The sequence below is a fragment of the Tachysurus fulvidraco genome, chromosome 2 (assembly GCF_022655615.1).
Source record: "Tachysurus fulvidraco isolate hzauxx_2018 chromosome 2, HZAU_PFXX_2.0, whole genome shotgun sequence".
NCBI classification, from domain to species: domain Eukaryota; kingdom Metazoa; phylum Chordata; class Actinopteri; order Siluriformes; family Bagridae; genus Tachysurus; species Tachysurus fulvidraco.
In genome coordinates this window covers 30,124,835-30,144,295 of record NC_062519.1, presented here as the reverse complement: position 1 = coordinate 30,144,295, position 19,461 = coordinate 30,124,835, and the positions used below count along the sequence as shown (strand labels likewise).

General features: G+C 37.4%; 2 protein-coding genes across 8 annotated transcripts; one reads left to right on the top strand and one right to left on the bottom strand.

Annotated features, from left to right (window-relative positions):
- The first annotated feature begins 28 nt into the window (after nucleotides 1-28).
- c2h19orf44 (chromosome 2 C19orf44 homolog) lies at nucleotides 29-5,641 on the top strand. The gene is made up of 8 exons (XM_027159842.2): nucleotides 29-448; nucleotides 897-1,517; nucleotides 1,953-2,235; nucleotides 2,725-2,801; nucleotides 2,882-3,335; nucleotides 4,044-4,133; nucleotides 4,409-4,575; nucleotides 5,074-5,641. Exons 1-8 carry the CDS (start codon nucleotides 344-346, stop codon nucleotides 5,161-5,163), a joined length of 1,887 nt encoding a protein of 628 aa, XP_027015643.2. The 5' UTR covers nucleotides 29-343; the 3' UTR covers nucleotides 5,164-5,641.
- Nucleotides 5,642-5,643: 2 nt separating this feature from the next.
- On the bottom strand, nucleotides 5,644-18,274 carry LOC113651116 (calcium homeostasis endoplasmic reticulum protein). 7 transcript variants are annotated; one of them, XM_047808036.1, is made up of 19 exons: nucleotides 18,075-18,274; nucleotides 16,812-16,985; nucleotides 16,263-16,298; nucleotides 15,477-15,640; nucleotides 15,225-15,362; nucleotides 14,572-14,723; nucleotides 14,200-14,311; nucleotides 12,031-12,120; nucleotides 11,337-11,556; nucleotides 10,934-11,100; nucleotides 10,223-10,661; nucleotides 9,872-10,110; nucleotides 9,622-9,755; nucleotides 8,726-8,812; nucleotides 8,196-8,357; nucleotides 7,496-7,609; nucleotides 7,313-7,407; nucleotides 6,959-7,144; nucleotides 5,644-5,880 (listed from the first exon to the last, which is right to left on the bottom strand). In XM_047808036.1, the coding sequence occupies exons 1-19, from the start codon at nucleotides 18,097-18,099 to the stop codon at nucleotides 5,843-5,845; spliced, it is 2,772 nt and encodes a 923-aa protein (XP_047663992.1). In that variant the 5' UTR covers nucleotides 18,100-18,274; the 3' UTR covers nucleotides 5,644-5,842. The 7 variants fall into 7 exon arrangements, with proteins under 7 accessions (XP_047663992.1, XP_027015583.2, XP_027015602.2 ...); XM_027159782.2 differs by having other exon boundaries at nucleotides 7,496-7,612; nucleotides 18,075-18,273; XM_027159801.2 differs by having other exon boundaries at nucleotides 7,496-7,612; nucleotides 8,196-8,339; nucleotides 18,075-18,273.
- Nucleotides 18,275-19,461: the final 1,187 nt, after the last annotated feature.

Below are 19,461 nucleotides of genomic sequence, written 5' to 3'. Positions count from 1 at the left end.
TGAATGCCGAGTTTACAACGTCACAATTCGAATTAATTTCCGTGAGTTCTGCGACGTCATTTCCGTTGTCCGGACGCCTGTTTTGGTCGTTATGGCTAACAGGAAAATCAAAGTTAAATCGAAAACTAAAAGAAAAGGCAAAGAAAATGTTATTTAATTTAAGGATTGCCTAATTAGTAACTTAAGAGTAGTATTCGGTATTTTCTTATCTGAGTGATACACAATAATACGGGTTGTCGAGATAAAGGGAACCAACATTAGCTAACTAGCTGCACTAGTTAACATGTTAAAACGTTAGTCATTAACTAGAACATCACAGTGTTTACATACAGAACGGTTTAAAATGTGGAATCGCGGAGGAATCCGCAGTTCAGCTCTGGAAAGGGCAAAGGCTCATCTCTCTGGACAGAGAGGAACATCACGGGATGGTCAGAGAAATGTGGTCGGTGTAAGTCAGCTTCATAACTCATTTTCTGCAGCTGTGGATGGTCTCATGCATACTAGTGTTTTGGACATTTTCACAGTGTAATTTCCTAGTCTGAAAATATCGTATACAATTAAAAACACACTACACAGTGCTGAAAAATCTAATTGTTCAGTATTCATTCATCAATATTTATCAAATTGTCCTTATGAACTGAGCCTACAGTAAACTCATGTAAACGTGTGATGGTTTATTATGCCATTATTCTTTGTTATCCAGAAGAGGATGGCTTTCTCTCTTTGTTTCTTCCTCATTAAGACTCGGGGATCTCGCCACTGTTTCCTCTTGCATTATTTATCTATAAAGCTGCTTTGTTACAATATCTGTTAAAAGCACCATAGAAATACAATTGAATTAAATGAATTGTATATAGCTGTTCTTATTTACAAATGAACCTTTTTTGTGCTCTCAGACCAGCTTTGGAAAAGCCCTTCAACCTAGACAAATGCCTTTGCATGGCTTAAGTGACCTCTCTTCAGACAATGAAAGTGAAAAGCAAGATTATGATGCTCATCCTACCCAAACAGTGGCACGCATTGCAGAGCCAATAGAACAATTTGGCATGGGTGGTGGAAGTAGATTTCTAAAGACGTCAGCCAAAAGATTGTCAACTCCTCCTGACACAAGTGAAGTCAAATTCATCCCTCAGCGTGGCTCACAGAGTGTGGCACTGAGCAGACTCACGCTGATTGAAGACCGCATCAGAAATCGTACGAACAGCAAGCTTGGCATAGACACGGGTGCAAACTTCAAGTCTAGTCTCTCTGTTCAGTCCAGCAGTGAGCTGCATGCAGAGGACAGGAGCCATTTCCATAACAAGAACGCATCCACTTCTAAGGTTCAAGAGGAGTCTGAAAGGCCACAGGCAGACATTTACATGGCCTCTGCATGTTCAGGGTCTCATATACAAAAAGAAATTAGCATGGACAGCGATGAAGAAGACATGCGTAGACTTCTTGGAGAATCCTTTGATTCATCAGATGGAGTCAAAGGCATGCGACAGACAGAGACAATACCTCTGTGTGCTGTTAAGGTAAAGTTATCTTTTCAATGCATATTGCACAAACGCTCAACTAGACAGATTGGAAAATGAACAAGAAATATTTTATAAACTTTATTGCCAATCACACTCATATGCCATTGTTAAAAATCCCATTTTGGATTTATTCCTCCTTTGCTGTTATAATAACCTCCATTCTTCTAGAAAGGCTTTCCTCTAGTTTTTGTAGTGTCTGTTGTGACTTGCTCACAGTTAAAGTCACAGAGATCACATTGTTTTCTCACACTAATGTTTGAACAACAAAATGTAAATAAAATATTGTACATTGGGAGGTTTTATATACAGATGTATTATTTTTTATTCTTATTACAGAGTAACATTTAAAAAATACTTTTTTAGAATGAATTATTAGACATCCAATATATAATAAAAATAAATATCTTCTCATATTTTTTTCCAAATACACAGACATACAGGAAAAGTAGTAAAGAGGTTGTCCTGCCTGCTCCAGAGCATAAAGAAAAGCAGCCTGTTCAATCTGCATTGACAGTACAGCATCATAAGAGGCGCACTCCATCGCCACCATCATCCCGTAAAGTCACACCCAGCAGACCTTTCTCCCCGAGAGCTGGCCTCACTTCGTCTCTGTCTTCAACAACAGATCGCAGTGAGATCAGGTCCCTTGAGGAGCTGTTCCCCATCACCACTGACCATGATGGCACACAGAGTGAGAGAAGTGTGCTCTCTGATGGTAAGCAAGCATACTATCTTAGCAAGTAGCTACAGATATGTGAAAAGTTCTGCTTACAAATTTTATATTCATTTTACCATTCATCCTCCTTGGGGTAGGTTCATCCTGAAATAAACCACAGTCATCAGGGTAGAAACATATCAGCAATACTCCTCATCAGCCAGAATAATTAAGGGGACAAGTGGAACCACAATACACCATTAAAATAACTGAATTCTCCTCACAGCATTATAAACTTTAATTTGTCTCCAGTCTTTATGTCAGAATAAACTGCATTAAAAACTGTACACTGTTTAAGGTTGAACCAAAAACTTTCTTTCATTAAATGTGTTTAATAAAGCATTAGATGGAAGAATAATCACCTGTATCCTTTGAAGCCTATTAAGTTCACAGAATCATTTGCATTTTTATACAAATATTAAATTTTAATTTAAGTGGTACTTTCATAATAATTCTACAAATCATCTACAAATAATAATAACTTTGCAGATTTCAAGTTAAATTTGATGACGCTGGACGATTTGGCTCCTGATACCCTTGATGCAGCTGGATTAACAAAAACAAAGGTAGACCCCAAATCATGTGATATTATATTATTAATAATTCTGATATAACTATATAACATGTTGCGTTTGATCATCTACAGTCTGACGTGAGCCCACATGAGCTCTGTGTGTCCCCAGCGGGAGAGATCCTGAAGAAGCCTGCAGAGGATCCAGTTTGTTATGAGAGTGACTTTGAGAGCGAGATCCAGACAGAGACAGCTCAGAGTGTAGACGACATCTCTGAGCATCTCACTGGTGGAAATGAACATTCCTTTGCAGCATCCGAGCATCAGTTGAAGTCTCTGTCAGCTAAATCAAACAGTGATGATCATGATGATTATACTCTCTCTAAAAAGGCTTCAAAATCTGAAAGTGCCTGTTACAGTAGATCTGAGTCCAGTTTACACCAAAGCAGAGGCTCTGACACTCTGTCCTACTCCAGCGACATCACACATAGCACACAAACCAATCCACAGAGTCTCAATGTGACACAGCACAAGAAGGATGCCACAGTGCAGACGCAAGCAGAAGGACTCACTTACGCGTGGTCTTCTGGTAGGTCTCTAGTTCCACTTAATTTAGAGTTTTACACAAATTACTGCAATTTTTGACATCTTTCATAAATTTTATATATTTTAATGAATAATGTTCACAAATGTAATAAATGATATCCAGAGGTTATATATCCACAATTTTAATCTGATTTTAAAATGTAGCCTGTAAGCTATTTACAACATCAGTGCTTTTAGGTATTGAAACTAATAGGTTAATAATGTTAATAAGTCTAATGATGATGAGTAATGGAAGCTTATAACCTCACATTTTCCAAAAGAGGTATAATCCAATTAAAAGTATTCAATTCATGGATTATGGCAGAAACTTTTAAATTATGTCTCTCCTAATTCTAGGCCTTTTAAATAATAATTATATGATTTAGGGAAATATGCTATATAATAATGTAACAGCATTACTTTTACTATTACGTTGTCAATGATTACAATTATATTTTTATTAAAGAATTATCAGAAATAGTATTTAAAGAATGCTTTATATCCAGTTACACTTTAAATTAGTATACGCATCGAATATTGTGGGCTGTCCATGAGTTGGGAAATACATACTGAAAATGTCACCATATAAATGGTTATTTTTCTTTATAAAATAAGTTTTTTATATCTGTTCTAACCAATCTGACTTGAGATTTTAAAAATGTATATGCTGTGTACAATGTATATAACCACTATTGTAATGGTTCCTGAACAGATCAGGCTGTGCTAGGCCTGTCAGTAGGAATGTCCTATGTGGATCCAACTCCTGTGGCAAGTCACGTGATCAGTGCTGAAGCTGTGGAAGGTAGGAGACCCTAAAAGCATGATACCTTGTCATTTCCTATTCAAGTTTTTAATTCAGTTCAAGTTTATTTGTATATCGCTTTTTACAATGGACATTGTCTCAAAGAAGCATATTTCCTCGGATTCAGTTGCACAGCATTTCCTGTGTCATATCAAATCCATGCAGTACCGTTACCATGATGTTTTTTGAAGTTCATACTAGCCAGAAATCTTTCAACCTGACATCTGATTAACACAGTGCTGTAGGCTGAACATCTGCACTCTCCTGTTTTGCAGCGTTAACGGCATATAGTCCTGCTGTGTTTGCTCTGAACGACATGCTGAGGCAGCAGCTCACACTGACCAGGAGCTTTATACAATCAAGCAGACATTTACACCAATCCATATTGGAGTCCCTGGGGCCCGCTGACTACAGATACACCACACTGGAGGATACAAAAGAGGTAAAGATCTCTTAAGATAATGTTCTGACTGTTTTGAGTTTTTTTTTGAGTGATGAGGATGTACTCACAAATAGATCCTTGTTTCTACTGTAGTTTCTAATTCATGCAGGTTGTACTGCATGGACATTTAATCCTTGCCAATTGGGTATTAATCTAAATAGGGCTAATGATGGGATTATTGATATTGCTATGTCTTAGGTCTTGTTTTCTGAGAGTATTATATATATATTGTATTGTCAGTACTCAACACTGACCATCACTGTAAGTGCTGACGGTATTGTTAAACAGATCAGAGATACTTTAGGATAAATATTTTAAATGTTTTAGGGCCAGCTTTTCCTTTATATCCAAATGCACTACTGTATTACTGACAAGTATACATATGTCATAAGTCATGTATTGTGAAAATGAGGTAAGAAATGTTTCTGCCATGTCACCCAACCCTAAATCTAATCACACATGAAAGTGCAGTTCTTAACTAGATGTTTCTGTCTTTAGTTTATCCGTTGCAACAGGCCTCCCAAGCTGACCATGGAGGATGCACTGGAGGAGGTGCTGCAGGAGATGAAGGACTATCACTATATTTAAAGTGAACTTTTACAAACCTGTAGATGGAACAAGCAGCAGCTATCATTCCTATACTCACTTCTGTGTAATGCAAAACATGTATTTTTGAAATATTTACTTCTGTGAGGTATGTTTTCTATGGTGAAATTTCACCTATACTAAGGTTATCCATCAACAGATTCTATAGTTTTGCACCAAGTTAAATGTGATTATGAAATTGGAACCTAGTTCTACAATATCATCTATATTTTTTGGTTGAAAAAACTGGATTTAAAGGGAAAAGTCAACCCAAGAACACATTAACTACATAGGTTTACACAAGTCTTTGTGTTGGTTGATGCAGTATTTTTATGACTCCTGTGAGATGATGTGTGCCATATTGATGCATTATGTAAATTTGTGGCTTCTTGTGTAAGCAGGGTGAGGCCTCACAAGCATTATATAGAATGAATTGTTTATTAAGGAATCATTGTAGCCAATAAAACACAAACTTAATCAAGGTATGATTAAAACATCTTTTATTTCCTTGTGCTGGGTATTAAATCTAAGCTAAATCCATCGGACTGCAATGACACAGATATTCAAACTACATACATGACATTTTTTAATGAAAAGGACCAAAGGCCAGATCAATTTTTTCAAACAAAAGGGCAACGTCAAAGAGAGGGGCTTTCATGTCTTAAAAAAGTGTTATGGAGAATCATTCTGTAGTTGGAGGTTCCTGTGTATCCCGACTCACTGAAAATAAAGGAGACAAAAAAAAAGAAAGATGAAGTCAAAACCCATTTACAGATATTTCAATTAACGAATTAGCTTTCTATGAGTGGTTTATTGTTCTTATAGAAACATAACATTATGGGACACCACAGTGACCAACACATTACATATAAAATATTTTACTTAAAATTTTACACATTAAAAGAAAATTTACATTTATAAATGACAAAAAATACTATATAAAAATGTTTTGAAGTAAAATATTTGTCATTCATAAACGTAAAATTTTACACATTAAAATTTTAAGTTTGAATGACAAAAAAAAATACAATATAAAATGTTTTACTTCAAAACATTTTTATATAGTATTTTTTTTGTCATTCATAAACTTACATTTTTACACATTAAAACTTGAATTAATCTATACAAAAAACAAGCAAAATTAAACACAAATGAACAAAAAATTTGATCTGCACTAGGGACTCTACTTTAGTACAGAAGATTTTTTGTTATTTATATCCCTCCATTTTCTGAAACATTCTAATTTGCATTCTATTTCAGGTCTGGAAATGAGTGCTTGTAAACACTACAAAAGTAAAGTGAAACAACACCAACAATGGCCACTGGTTATTTAATATTTGTGTTAATGATGCTGCACATTGTTTGATGCTGTACATTGTAGTCCCCTAAATAAAGTGTGTGCTGCTCCCGATTGGATTGGATCAATGGGAAAACTATAGTTCTAGTTCATGTCTTTGTGTGTGATTCTCATTCAACCTGAGTAGTTGATCAACACTTCCCATGTCTTCAATCAAGAACCAAAAAACAAAATAATAATAATAATAATAATAATTATTATTATCACCAGAAAAGAAAAGGCTGATAAAGAGATGAATTAGCAGAGACCCCTCCCCACACCCATAATGTGTTACACTCCACTAAATATCCATCAGAGGTGATTGTGCTTTTGATATTTACATAGTAAGACTTAACAAGGAAACAAATTTGTATAGCTGACAACCAAACAGAAAAATAATGTCACCTTATTCCTCATGTTTGATTGTGTTCACTGTGTTTGACAGTGAAAAAGTGATTCTACCTTTCTCTCTGGCTTTCATCCGTGCAACAAAGTTGTAGCTTTTGTTTCTTCTGTAGTTGACATATGGGTCATCCAGGGCAATTCCAACACCTTTGTACTGATCCCACCTGTCCCGCACGTCTCCTCCCTTGATAGGATCCTGAATGCCCTGCTCTTTCGCTCCAAGCCCTCCAGAGCCGCTCCATCCTGCATACAGAGACAGACTTGTCTGTTGCTGAACTTCTCACAGATAATCACAAGTAGATTAACATAGTGCATGGAAATATATACATATATTAAACCACACAAGCTACACCTTTATTGAGAAATGCATCATATTTCATTTCTCACACTAGGCACTGCTGGAACGCTCACCCATTTTCATGAGCAACTGATGGCCCTTGTTCTCTTCTCCCAGCCTCTGATCAGTAGGTAGAGCTGGGGGTCCAGCACCCAAGCCAGAGGTGGACCTGTGTGCACACAAACACACAATTCCAGCCACTGCATTCTCTCTTAAATGTGTCTGACTGTGAGTAGGTAGATGCTGTGGACACTTACGGTGGTGTGGGGCTGCGGGACTTTGCAGCTTGTCGTCGCCTGTCAGATGAGTGCGATCTGGAGCGTGATCTGGAGCGAGAACGGCTTCTGGACCTTGACCTGGAGTGGCTCCTGCTTCTGAAAAAAGAAAATGCACCTTATACAGACTATACATTTTATAATCTTTTTTAAATTAAACTAATCAGCTGGTTGACTTGCTACTGCATCAGTTAAAGAACTTTACTCTTACTATACTGTTCACTCCTGTCAGAATGGCAATACCGAAAAATAATGTAACAATGATGCATTGTGTTTTCTTCACAGAAAGAAAACCCAAGTCTGTGATGTCACAGAACACTAGTCATGCATAGCCAGACCTTGACTGACTGCAGAAGGTGCGGAAGCAGCCTTTATTGGCCAAGGACCACCCAAAAGAGCATGTGACTAACATCTAAATCAACCAGTCACAATTTGTTTTGTTCAGCATTATGTGTAGGGGCATGAAACCCATGAGATTTTTCCAATTTTGTATGCCATAAGCATCAGACATTCAGCCAGTTATCAGTGGTTGTGACATCTGAGACAGACTAAAATAATACTAATAAAAGTCTATTTCAAATATATGAAAAGAATATAAATATTGGTATGTGTTTGTTCATGCCAACAGAAACAATCAGCAACAGTAGCGATGTGTGAAGTGTAAACAAACTCGTGGCCTTACCTGGATCGAGATCTGGAGTAGGAGCGCGATCTTGAACGGGATCTGGAAGACCTTGATCGTGACGATTTGGAGGAACGGGAGCTGGAGTGTGACGATGACCTGCCTCGACTGCGAGATCGGCTCCGTGAGCGACTGCCTCGTGTGCTGAGAAGACAACCGTGGCTATATTTTTATCTTAGTTAATAGTCCAAATAATTACTTTTAACGTTTGTTTAAAAAAATCTGATTAACGTGGCAGCATTTAAAATACTATTTTAGTATTTTTTAAATAAAAATTTTTAGATTTAATTTTACAAAGCCAGACAAGGACATCCTCAACAAATTTTGCCAACTTCTCCAGTACTGCTTTTGTACTGCTCATCAGCTTCAATATGGTTAAGCAGGGATGTTGATACTCCTATTATTTCCATTTTTTAAACTCATGACAATACTTTTCATTACATAATATGCATACAAATAATCCACTGAAGCAACAATGGCACAATTCAATACTTGACAATCCATAACAATAAATTCATACATAATCTCACCTGTTGTGTTTCTCTTGTTCCTTTTTCCTCCTTGCTCTCATCTTGGCTCTGAAGAACTCGTACAAGCCATTCTGTTCCCAGCCCTCACTGGAAATGACAAACAGCAAAAGAATCTGACATTAAGAGACTATATTACTACAGTCAACTATATAAATATATATATTCTTACTGTTTTTCTATGTCAGCATTTCAAATGACATACACAACAGGTTTTTATGCAAATTCCAGAAAGATCATATAGACTATTTTATTATGAATCCTTGTTGTACAAAGTGTGCAATATTAGGCTTATAATTGCCCTTAGCCCACCCTTAAAAATATTTTGGTTGGCAGTAACAGTAAAAAAGGTCGGTAGGTAGGTCTACATTTTTTTTTTCCAAGTTTCAATGTAAAAAAAAAAAAAAAAGGGGGACAATTTTGGTGATGGTGATTACATAGGTATGACTTTAAACAAATTAGCATATCGTGACGTCACTGACTGGGTCTTCAACCCATGCCTTCAGGCGCATCATTGCAAACCTTATTTTGATGCTGGGCACCGTTTTTTCAGAATTTCGTGCCAAGTTAAAGCGGTGTCGAGCTGTTTTAATTAATTTTTTAGATGTATTAGGGTGCCCAAACCTGTTAATATTTGTATTAGTTGTTTGAAGAGTAAAAAAAAAATTGGTTGGTCTTAACACAAATTTACAACCGGGAAAAAAAAAAAAAAAAAATTGAGTCGGTCCTAAATTTACAGGGTCGGTCAGGTTACAGCAAACAAGAATATTTTTAAGGATGGCCTTACAATTTAATTTGCACATTGGAAAGGAACCAAAAGGAAAATTAAACACATTTTTGAAAATAAATAAATAGAATAGAATTAAATGGAATAGAATGAGTCTGAAATTGGTGGTGACCTGTTCCTGGGTCTGTCATGGGATGGTGGACTGTAAAAGGCCTCCACAGCAGCCAGCAGACGATCACTAGGAGGCATGGGAGGAGGCAAGCGGATGTCTTTGGGATCCAGAGCCTTGTAGTCATGATCCTCCAGCTGGGCGGAAAGATAAAAATACCATTAAAGGTTAAATGCGAGAGAAGAGCAATAAAAAAATGAAGACTGAGGTATTCTCTAGATCTCTTACAGCTAGGCCAGATATACACCCTTACTTTCACAAGAGGGGCCATGAGGCCTGCAGGCAGGTCAAAGTAGGGAACATTGGGCACCAAACTTGGGTCATCCTGGGTCACATGTGAGGGATTCTGTCGTCTCATTTGGTGTGACTGGCCATTAAAGCCGTGTGGTGGGGGCCCGAATTCTGGGTGCTGGTTACTACCCCAAGGAGGATGTTCACCCATTCCTGGGGGAGGAATCCTTTGGTTTGGGTGGTGATGTGGTGGACCCATTTCTTTAAAAAAAAATAAAAAAAAATAATATAAACATTATTAATTTTTATTAATCATTAATTTTAAGTGTGTGTGTGTATATATATATATATATTTTATTTTATTTTTTCTCACCCCCAGGGAAGTCCCCCTGTGGGTAATCGAACCGATGTGGTGGAAAGGGCGGCCGCTCAAAGTGGTGCCGAGGTGGGAAGTCATCCTGCATGAAGCGTGGAGGGAAGCGGTTGAAGTTGTGTGGTGGAGGTGGCTGGTTGAATGGAGGTGGCTGCTGATGTGGGGGAAAGGGCCCCCGGAAGTGTGGGGGCCGCTGCATGCGGAAAGGTGGCTCCCTCTGGCTCCAGGGCGGTTGATCAGGCTGGTTGTTCCAGGGTGGCTGTTCAAACTGTCCACTCCATGAAGGTGGAGGCTCATTCTGGTTACTCCATGGACCTCCTGGACCTCCAGGGCCACCATCTCGAGGGCTACTCCAGTTCGGCTCCCGCTCATTCCACATCCCCTCGTGGCTGTTCCAGGGTGGGCATGGAGGTGGAGCTTGAGTGGGGTCAAACGGTGGCTGAAAAAAGGAGACAAGTGAATTAGCAGTGTGCATGGAAACTGACAGTGAAGCAATAAAATAAATAAAGGACTTCCGTTGGATTTTAAATCAAGAGAAATATTCACCCACTGGTCTAAACTAATTAATATCTAAAACAGAATTCAAAAATTTAAGTAAGGGTGGGCAATACCAAAACAAAATAGATCCAGAAACATTAATAAATTTTTATGATACACACTGTGTATTAAAATATTGTTTTAATGTTGTTTTTTGTATAAGAATGCACTCACAGGTTGCGGAGGGTTCCATGACGGCATTCCATGTTGGGGATCGAACCAGCCAGGCTTCGAGGAGGGAATATCAGAGGATGCAGACGGATTGGAGTCAGACTGAGTTCTCGTCTGAGAACCATCATAATCACCTGGAGGTGGTCCTGTCATTGGAGGCTTCACATCTGCTATTAAAATCAACAGTAAAAGTAAGTATGTGACATACTGATTTAAGAACATTTTAGGTGACATTAGCTTTTAAAGTTTCGAATTAAAAATTAAAAAAATTCCAAGTTTAACAATATGTAGGCACTGCATAAGAAAGTGGCAATACTGACAAACAAAAACACTTGCATTACAATTTAGCAGAGGTTCTACAATGCCTATTTTAGTTTTCTAATTCACTGTAGCAGGATTTACTCACCAGGTGGAGCAGTCATAGAGGACGGGTTCCCTGCTTTAACCTCAGGCTCTGATGGTGCTAACTGGCCTACAGCAGCTGCTGCGGCAGCCACAGCGACACTCTGCTGCTGCTTCAGATTGGCCACAAACTCGTCATGCTGAGTCTTCAATGCCTGGATCTGCTGCTGGAAGGCCAACTGCACCGGCTGCACCACTGCTGCATACTCTGTAATCAGAGATGCCTAAAAACACGAGACATTCAGATTTCATTAACAATAATGCTGTCAACCTCTTTGGAACATGATTTTTGTTTTTACCTTTTCAGTACACGATGCATCTTAACCAACCACCAGTAAACACTACATTTACTGTGTGAGGATCTCACTAACCTAGTGAGGACTTAGACATCTTTAGGCAGATAGATTCCTTTAAATCACTGCATTTGTTAAAGTGCTTTTTCACACAATTATTTTAGACAACAGTCTAAACAAGATTTAAAAAAAAAAAAAACACTCCCTGTGCATTTTGAAGAAACATATTTATGGTTTCTTAAAGTAGGCATGCAAAATTGTATTACAGGCAGAAAATGTCGATTTTGAACAAAACCTGATTTTTTATCCTTTTTCCCCCCAGCCAAAGCCAGTCAACGGGTTCTCCTGGACCTTTACACATGTAAGCGACAATGAAGCTTGGTAGGTTTCTATAGAAGAGTGTACCTGATACTGTCCCAAGCCCAGAGCTGGATTCTGGAGCTGCTGGATGGTGACCTCATCAAAGTAACCATTCTTCTCCCATAGCTGGAGCAACTGCAAACAGCAAAGACAGAATATGTGAACACACAGCATGTACCTTGTAATCAAGTACACGTCAAAAGCAGTGTTGTATAAAGTACTAGAAAGCAATACTTGAGTAAAAGTTCAAGTATCGTACTAGAAAAAGACTTTGGTAGAAGTGAAAGTCACCTTTTAGAATATTACTCAAGTAAAAGTCTTAAAGTATCTGATATTTACTGTACTTAAGTATCAAAAGTCATTTTCTGATATTAAATGTACTTAGGTATTTGAAGTAAAAGTAAAAAGTAAAATTTCAGTGATTTCCGGTAGGCATAAGAGCAGAGGCAGTTTTAGGATTTCATCTTTCGGGGGTTTTAGCCCTCAGTGAGAATTTAAAACAAGAAGAGTTTTATATTATATGACAACTCTGGTAATAAGAATAGTGAAATTTCACTGCTTTTGGTGGCTTTCTTTGCGGCTTTCCGCCGATTAACGTTATAGATAAATGCCTCCAGCTCTGACTGCGCGTGCACGCTGCGCGTTCCTGTGCTTCTCCGTAGAACGTGAGGAGCTGCGTAATACAATCTAGGAGCAGTGATTGGCCAAACCTCCCTTATTGCAGTTGCACACATTTCAAATGGTTTTATTTTGTAGTAACGAGTAACGAAGATGCTTAGTGGAAATATAACGGAATAAGGAAATGTAGTGGAATAAAAGTGAAAGTTGACATAAATTTAAATAGCGAAGTAAAGTACAGATACGTGACATTTCTACTTAAGTACAGTAACGAAGTATTTTTACTCTGTTACATTACAACACTGGTCAAAAGTAATAAAGAACAAGCATCATGCTCTTAAAGTTATTTGGGGAAAATAGTCATGACTTTCCCCCCCCCAAATAAAAAACAAAAACAAACAAAAACCCAAGGATCCACCAGTGATTCTACAGCAGGGGTCTCTAACCTTGGACACAAGTAAGGTGACCAAGAGCTACTTGCGTTATATAATTAGTAACATTTATTTACATAGCTTATTCAGCTGGTTTGTTTAAATACAATACGCTATTTTTGTGTGAATTGTGTTAATTGTTGAGTCGAGTTAATTGATTTAACAGGATCAACGGATTTGCTGACTAGACTTATTTATTATTGTCAGATTTTGTTTATTCACATGGACTGTTATTCATTAACAAATTGTTACTGAATTCCCATGGCATATACCCTGATGGGCTCAGCAAGAGCGAAAAAGACTGTTTTCATAAAAAAAGGAAACACCTTTGATATTGAAGGTAATTATCATTTATAAAACAGAGACCTAAATTGTATTGGACATTATGTGATTAAGTAATACTTTATGTTTATGGCATTAATATGCAATTGCAATGGGAAAAATTAAAATAGTACCTTACAATGAAACACCACCTGCACTAATAAAAAAATATCTACAGCACACTCGTCCTGCATCTTCGTGCAGCGTGATATATTCATTCAATGCTTTTGCTTTGGCAGCTTTGAAGCTTCCAATTTGAATTGATCTGCCATGTGTTTTTCTTTATCCTCTATCCAAAGTATTTCAATTTGTGCTAATAGATTTAAGTTTCTCTAACGTTACCATGTATGGTCTTGGTGCCAGCTGTGTGTAAAATCAATTGATAAACAGCTCAATTCATCAAATCAATTGATAAACAGCTGTCTTAACCTGTGTGATGGAGAAGTATAGACGAGTATGATTTGTCTGGGAAGTCAGATTTTTTTACAACACCTGTAAGAATCGGGATTTCTGTTTATTTGATTCGATTAAACAAACGGGTTTATTGAGTTAATAAGATTTGATCAATTCTGTACACATTCTATGAACCTTTCGGTGAGCGACTCAGAAGTAGCTCACAAAAGACGTGGTGGAGACCTCCGTTCTAGACTCGTTGAGTGATTAGATTTATATTACGTAAGATACACACGACAGCGAGGACTTACATGACAGTTAAGCATTTATTCAATGCATTTACTGAATAAAACAGAAATATACTAACAAATGTAAATTAAGTTGGAAATAAAAAACAGCCTTAATAAAAGGTTTAAGCGTTAGAGATGACACAAGACACACTGCATCATACCCGGGTGATTTTCTGCTGCTTGTCTTCCTCCACTGCCAGGAAGCTGGTGCAGTAGATGGGCACCACAACCTTCTGCAGGGCAGCCAAAAGATCCCTCTGGTTCTTCCTTTGACTGTGAAAAACACCACCACAAGTTAGCATACTCAACACACCAAACACACTGCAAAGTCAAGCACCAGAGAGGGCGCTATGAGATAAATGCAAGAAAAAAAACTTTTAAAAAAATGACAAATGTGAAAGTGCACTGTTATAATCATCACCCTTGCATTGGCAAAAGTTGCACTGATAATCATTGTTTTTAAATATGCTTTATTATAATACAGATGCTTTTAAAATATGCTTTATTATAATACTTTATTATAATACTCTTACCAGTGATGTAGAACGTCATTTATGAGATAGATGAGGTGTAAGCGGAGCTCGAAATGCGCTGTATCTGCTGTAATGCGGTTGCGGAGGTGTGAAGTCATCAGTTCACAGTGTTGTGGGGACTTTGCATTGCTGAACATCCAGTTCTTTCCAGCCTTGAAGGAGAAATAATAAATCTCATTATTAACAGTTAGTCCACTGATTTGGTCGAGCAGCAGTCCAAGAGTGCTTAAATTTACTGTAACTGAAAAGATAAGTTGTTTGTTCACCACAGAAAATTCCTCTTCTAGATAGAAATAGTTACTACAATAGTGTTAGTGGCATCATCAGTAGACAGCATTTTCAAGAATTGAACTTTTAGCTTAAAAAACTACATCTTGTCAGATTTCTAACACCAATTTTACCAGAAAAAGTCAGTGAGCTAACCGATGTGCTATAACATGAGTGTAGCTTTTTCTAGGTCGAATTTACACTACCAGAAGCAAAACAGGCATAAAATTTGAAGTATTTCTGCAGATCACAGAGCATGAGAAGTTAGCCTGTTATCTGCCCACATTTAATGAAAAAACAGACAGAAAAAACAATGATTATACATATAAAAAGGTTTACTTATAAAATGTTGGAAGTTTAAAAAGTACTCATCATTTGGCACTTACAGATATGGCATCCTTGGTGCATGTGTCGATGATAGGCTGAAGCAGGCTGTCAAATTCTGCCATGTCCTGCTGCGTTTCCACCAACAGTTTCTGCATCTGCTGCTCCACGGCCAGCACGATAGCTGCATTTACCTGCTCCTGAAGAAAGAGAAAATTCTAATCTGTTAGAGGCACTGAGGCAGATCAGTGACAATTACAGAATTTGTGCAATATTATGGTGTAATACCTGATGTAAAGGTGAAGAAGAGTTACCTGTCGGAGGCTGTGCAGATGCTGTTCCTGCTGCTGCAGATTCCACTGACTCTGCTGAATGAGCTCCTCCACTGAAGGAGTGCTGGGGGGGATTGGAGGGGGAGGAAGCAACGACATTGGGGGTGGAACATCAGGAGCTTCTTTACCCGGTGGCTTACAAAGCACTGAAATTAAAATCATGCTCAATAAGTATAATAATCTACATTTTAAAATGACAAAAATCTGAAGATCACTGTAAAAAAATGCTAAAAGGTAAAATTGAATACAAAGGCTCTCTTTAAAAGATAAAGAACAACATCCAAAACTATGAACTAGGACACACGCTGTAAGAAGGAAAATGACTTTGTTGAATGTACATTGTCAAGCAAAGCCATTCAGTTTAGATATTAACATGCATTCTTATTCAGACATGCTGCCTTGTTTTTCACCATGTAAAAATTATACCATGAAAAAAACAAAAAAATTATAAACAAACTATAAAGGGGAAAAAAACTCAGCTGTGGATTACATGGGACTCTACGTATTACAAGTCGACTGAACTATACAAAAGAATATGAGGTAAATAGAAAAACAAGAGAACATTAATGCTGACTGTTTAATCAGTTTTATGTCAAATAAAAAATGAATTTTATAAACAGGTCAACAAAACAGCCCTTTCCATAATCTTGGACAAAACATAAGACAAAATGTCTGATAAAGCTCAATATGAAAGGAAAGTATCAGAAGCATCAAGCATTGATGATGCAAAAACACCAAATTGCTTCAAATCACCAATCTAGTAAATACCTTCCATTTTATATTCATCATCATGAGTGGATGGATCTATGAGGAAAGAATAGGGTCATACATGTGTACTTGTATATTTTTAATTCCAAAGCTACATTGGTAAGAATAAGCATAAATTGCACACACCTCTGGTCTCCATTTATCAAACATGCGTACAGGTCATTTTGTATGTTCACTGTGGATGTTCATGTGATTTATCTATGAATGCGATTTATAAGGTTCTGCTTGAGCCTGAGAATGTGTATATATTTCAGCATACTCCTGACCAGGCATATAAGAGAAAAATGCGTTTTTGGGAAAATTGTATCTATGCTGAGAGAGAATCCTCAATCGATTTCCTTTGCCCAGTGTAATTTCAGTTGATTTAATTCTATGGTCTATTTTATTCTACAGCCTTAGCCACATTCACAATTCAAACAGAGCATAAAATTAGACCTTGCCCTATGTACGCTTTGATAAACTTGACAACCAGTTCAGATTGGATTCTACCAAGCCATACTACAGCAAATAAATAAATAAATAAAAAGGAGACAACTTCAGTATACGTACGCTGCTGCTGCTCAATCGCAAGCTTGTATTTGTAGTAGCCAAAATATTCCCCTCCAAAGAGAAAGGAGAATTTTGGATTATCCTTCTGCTTCTCCATGGTCATCTTTTCAAACTCTGGTCCATTGCGGGCTACAAACTGGGCCAGTTTGTCGATGACATTGCGAAGCTCTTGGTCTGTGAGGACACAAAGTTAAATTCAATGGATAATGCTCTAATAAACAGACTAATTATAACAACCATGATTTGTTTGCTGACATGTGTCCTTTGGTAATAAGAAAAGTGCAAGCATTCTAAAGTGTTTGACGAATTTACACAACGTTCAAGATACGACATCCCTGCCGAATCAAGGCACACCTGACAGTACTTTAATAAACTAGTTAAAGATGGAGTAGAATTATTAAGAAGTCCTCAGTGTATACAAATACAGACATAGTCTCGATCTTTCTAACAACATTCCAACATTAAACACAGCCAACTCTTCCACCCTTTTATTCTTATCCACACAATGGCTGCAAAGCAATTAGAGTGCACAGCAAAAACCATGAAGAAACTGCTACTCATACAACATATAGATGATATAATTGGATCTCTCGACCAAGTAAAGGTTGAAGAATAAATAAATAAATAAATAAATAAATAAATGTTCTTAGAAGTGATACCCTCTAGTGTAACCCATATGAGGATGAGGTTCACCTTTGAGTCTGGTTCCTCTCAAGGTTTCTTCCTTTACCATTCAAGGGAGTTTTTTTCTTTGAGACGATGTCAATTGTAAAAAGTGCTATACAAATAAATTTGAATTGAATTATATATTCAGAATCCCCCCTTATGTATTTTATACACACTGTCGTGTTAGTGTCCAGTCCCTGGTTACAAACCCAGATGGTCTTACTGAACACCGAACATAAGTAATACCTTGTACATCTTCTCTGTTCCAATTCACACGTTTATATTTATTATTATTAACTATATCATCTACTGATCTATGAACGAGTTCTTACAACAGGACTCCCAATGCTAAGCTAATGCTAACCATGTTAAAGCGCAGTGGTCATTCAAATCATTAAGCCTTCTTTGGACACACATTGTTTGTTTTTATCCCCGTGGCTTTTTACTGCTGTTTAATCCGTAACTGGGAGATGTGTTGAGCAAATTTATTATAACTACCATAACGATTATTGTTATTATTATTACGCTGCAGAATCGCTTCAGCTAGCTTGTTGCTAATGCTAATAACGTTGCTAACAGTTAGCTAATGTCCGTTACCTTCTGGCGGCGTGGGAATATCCATATTGTTCACAGCCAGTCGATGTCCAGCGAATCTACTGAACTGTTATAATTACTTATAAAGAGGGAAAATGCTCTTTGCTAGAGCTGGCCAAGAAATTTATTTTTTACATGAATTAGACCTAAACCGACCGGAAGCAGAAACATCTACTTCCTTCAGCCGTCGTTATTCTTCTTCGTCGATTCTAAAAGAAAATATAATTATGCTGCATAACGCCAACTAGTGCACAGAGAGGCAATTTACACAATGTTTTCTCTTCTCTTCTCTTCTCTTCTCTTCTCTTCTCTTCTCTTCTCTTCTCTTCTCTTCTCTTCTCTTCTCTCCTCTTCTCTTCTCTTCTCTTCTCTTCTCTTCTGCTTTAAGGGGATTCTGTATTTCTTCTTGACCGTGTAGGCCCAGATTTCTGGTTCATTTTAATTTAATGTTGCCTCATGTGTTTTTGTTCAGTCACCTAGAAGAAAAGAGCACTCTGGCACCGGTCCTCAAATCCACAACCTCTCCCCCCTGTCCCGCCTGACCTCCAATTATGTCAAGCTCTATTGAAAAACTCCCTCAATCAACTCCAGTTTATTCCACTCTTTTGCCTTATTATACAGCCCGAGCCCCTGAGAGCCAGGCTAAATAATAGATTAATAGATTACATCGTTAATTTGTCGTTAGACTTTTAATTGTACTTAATGAATCCAAGCTGGGATTAATGATTCACAACATCAGCAATCCATTTTTGTTATGATAACATTGATAGCCAAACAGATATGTGATAAAATGTGATGTGGTAATAATAACAATACAACTACCACCACTACTACTATTACTACTACTACTACTATTAGTATTATTATTATTGCTACGTAAAAATAGCATCAGATGGTAATATATCTGATACTATATATAATATATAATGATTCATAATATATCTCTTAATGTAGAAATGTAAAAGTTTTACACTGTGGACTAATAAAAGTAAGTTTCAAATCACTAATACATAAACTTTTTCTCCCCCATGCTCCACTATTAACGGTGCGGTTGAACGCATGCCTGCCCTCATGCCAATGTGTCTATTGGACAGTAGCTATGGGGTCCTGGCCTCGTTCCTAATCCTCACAGTGAACTTATCCTGGCCTGCAGAAAAGGGCACTAATTGGGGGATTTTCTTCATCATTAAACCAGACAAGCATCTTTGCCTACCTTTGAATCCATTAATACTTCCTAAACTTGCTGTGGCAAGTTTACTTCAACTGCGGCACAGGAAAGTTTAGCTTTAGATGACTGGGTTGGGCACACACTTGTTCAGTCTTTGCACAGCTGAGAAACACCTTTAACTACAAACAGGTGATTTTGTTTCCATTTATTCTTATATAATAT